At 34.1% G+C, this 3101-nt stretch overlaps 1 protein-coding gene across 1 annotated transcript; it reads left to right on the top strand.

Moving 5' to 3' along the window:
• The first annotated feature begins 408 nt into the window (after positions 1–408).
• Positions 409–2816, top strand: LOC132733096 (C-type lectin mannose-binding isoform-like). Its single transcript, XM_060719693.1, has 2 exons — positions 409–517; positions 1804–2816. Exon 2 carries the CDS (start codon positions 1858–1860, stop codon positions 2647–2649), a length of 792 nt encoding a protein of 263 aa, XP_060575676.1. The 5' UTR covers positions 409–517; positions 1804–1857; the 3' UTR covers positions 2650–2816.
• Positions 2817–3101: the final 285 nt, after the last annotated feature.

The raw sequence follows: 3101 nt of genomic DNA, 5'->3' as shown, positions 1-3101 counted from the left end.
TAAAATTATACATATCTAACAGAGAGCAAACAAATATGGAAACTTAGATCACCAAGGAAGGGTGGCATTCTATGAACGTGCCGAAAGCTCATATTATGAATGATTCACCGCTCAACTTCACGACCACGTTTGTTCATATAAAGGTCTATGAATAGTAATCGATGGTAATAAAAATTCAAGAACTGGTTTTGCAATCGAGGTTTAATTTATTTTGTAACATACAGAAACGGGAGTAAAATTCGCCTTGGCAGTTTTTATAAACTTCCTAAATCATGTTTAATACCAAGTTCGTTAAAATATCGTTGTTTTTACACAATCATTGTCACGTAACCTACTCTATTTTTTCATTTTTTAAAAAAATCAGATATGTGAATATATTTCCTTATAACCTTCTATCTGTTTCATCTTAAACATTACTGATTGTATCAACAGTCTTTATTAGTCGTGTACGCAGTAGGTAGTTGAGAAAGACTTAACAGTAGCATAAAAAGAATACTGGGACATTCAAAAAATAAAGGTAAATACCATTTTTCACTTTAATTTTATGTTTTTATGTACTTAAATAAACAAAAAGCGCCTAAATTTTTTAAAATGTTTTTTATTGAAATATCGGTTTGAATGACAAGCAAATTTTGAAACGTATGGAAATATAATTCAAATGTGAATTTTGTATTGACATTTATAGTACTTGCTTTAAAATAGAGAATATTGAATCACAAAAGAACGCCCAAAAACGGCATATATGAAAATGTTGCAAACTTGCTTTGATTAAGCCACGTTACGTTCAAGATCGTCGTGTATTTATAATTACACACTTGTGACATCGTTTTACTATATACGAGTAAAAGGCGTCTATTAACATTTTTTAACACATCGCAAACCGAATCATCTGAAACGAGACCATTACAAAAATTCAAAATATATACATTTCTATTTCGTCAAAACAACTTATTTCCTAGTTTCTAGCAAACAGATAGATGTTTTATCACAGTCCAATGCAATACCACTGCGTTTGTTCCATGTGAAACAGCTCCCCTTTAGGTTTACTTTTGCTATTTATGGGTGAATTATGTGTATGCATGATTTAATTTTAGCCTGGCTCCACGATATTAAATATCTGTAAACTGCAGACAGTTGCAAAATATATATATACAAAATTCCTAAAGAAAGCCCAACACGGCAAAATTGAAAATGTTGCAGGCTCGGTTTGATTGAGCCTGTTCATGGACGGTACTGGAAAGTGCAAATTACCGTCCACGCCCCCTAGCACCGGCTTACGCAGAATTCAACATTTAAACGTGAAAGAGTAAAATTTTGAATTTAGAAACATCCGCAGATGTGTTCATATGGCGGTTATCATGGAACCTTCAATGTGACACTTAAGTGCCATTCCATGAAAAGCGGCGTATGGTCCCCAAGCAATAAAAAGCGTGTGCCCTAAACGAGAAAACAATGGGCGAAACTAAATAAAATGGAATTTTGAAAGGGGATCAGAGGCAAGTCCATTTTTGTATACGGAGTTAAGAAAACATTGTCTTTTCATTTGAGAAAAATGTAAATAAAAATGTTTTGCAACAAAGCAAGACATTTTTAATTGGTCCTGAAGTGAAAACCTGATGAATGTGAATGTTTTTATGTACTTCCGACTCGCAAAGTTAATTGTGCCATTCCGCAGTAAATTATGCGTCTTATTAAAAATTCTCAAAGGCTCGGCTGTTGACAGCCAAATGACATGCCAATCAGTATTTCGCATGAGCATTAAAAGAGACAATCACAATTTTATCAAATACATTTATCTTTCAGGAAAACTGACAGACGCATTCATATGAAAAGAGATAGTGCTACGAAAAAAAGAGTATGCATGTCCCGATCGTATATACGTCTTTGCTTGCAATGCTTGCATTCCGCGCATCTAGTGTAAACCATTCACGAAAAAACAATATAAGTGGACAGACCTTATATAACGTTGGCATAAATTACAACATGACATTGTTAAGCATTATCGGTAAGGCTATGAAGAACGTAGAATCTGATGTTCGGGAAGTAGCAGAAGAAATGTGCCGTCTGCATCGTTGTAAAGAATGGACAGAGTGGTCCGATTGTGATGTCAGCGCAGAAAAACAAAGACGTGTCGGTGTTCAAACCAGATCACGGACATGCGGGGAAAACACTACCATTTGCGAGCGATATGGAATATCTAGAACAGTTTTGGATTATAAGGTCTGTGAAAGTAAATTTAGATGTTCGAAGGAATATAATTTTACAACAAATGGCTTTTGCTTTAAATACTACGCAGGCCCGAAATCCTGGGATAACGCTGAAGCCGTTTGTCGATCTGATAGTGGTCATCTGGTGCATGTTGATTCAGAATTAAAAGCCAAGGACGTTAATGATACCCTACTTGCTCAATCGCTCAAAAGGAATGAGGTTTGGATAGATGGTAGAAGATCTGTTCAAGCAGGGCTTTGGTCATATGGGTACAAAGCAACAAATCCAAACTTTACTTATTGGGGTGACAATGATCCTGATAATGGACCAACTGAACTCTGTATGCTGTACAACAACTATGATAAAACGAATTTTCTCTGGCGTTATTTTGACTATCCATGCAATTCGTCATTCCAGTTCATCTGCCAGATTTTTGCATAGTTATGACTGACTGTTTTGGCATAATTTCGTATTCTTATTTCTGTTTTTAACATGTATCTTCACAGATATTATGTTTTCTGGAATTATCTTGAAAAGTCAATAAGCGATACTTAATCCTTGTCAGAAAATTATATTGATTCAAAAAAGATATTTTATGTAAAACAAATATCAGTTGATAGTTATTTCTCACCTATTCTTGTATTAAACTAGCGTTTTTAGGTATTATAATACATAAACGAAGAAGAAAACACACATAAACGAATAAGTACATGTGTGATTCACTTTTTAAAAAATATTTTTGACAAATATTTAAAAACGGTTACTGCAATTACAATCCCGATATTTGCAGAGTCAAAACATAACTTCAAATGATATCGCACCAGCACTGTTTCAAAATAAAATGATAGCAATTACCAAAAATGACTTATATTTGTTCGCAACAATAGCGTTCA

This window comes from Ruditapes philippinarum, unplaced genomic scaffold (genome assembly GCF_026571515.1).
Source record: "Ruditapes philippinarum isolate M1 unplaced genomic scaffold, ASM2657151v2 ctg3625_1_1_1_1, whole genome shotgun sequence".
Taxonomy (NCBI): domain Eukaryota; kingdom Metazoa; phylum Mollusca; class Bivalvia; order Venerida; family Veneridae; genus Ruditapes; species Ruditapes philippinarum.
This window is presented reverse-complemented; position numbering and strand designations above follow the sequence as displayed.

Excerpts from the sequence above, each read along its gene's own strand:
- LOC132733096 (XM_060719693.1), top strand. The coding sequence starts at position 1,858 with ATGCATGTCCCGATCGTATATACGTCTTTGCTTGCAATGCTTGCATTC.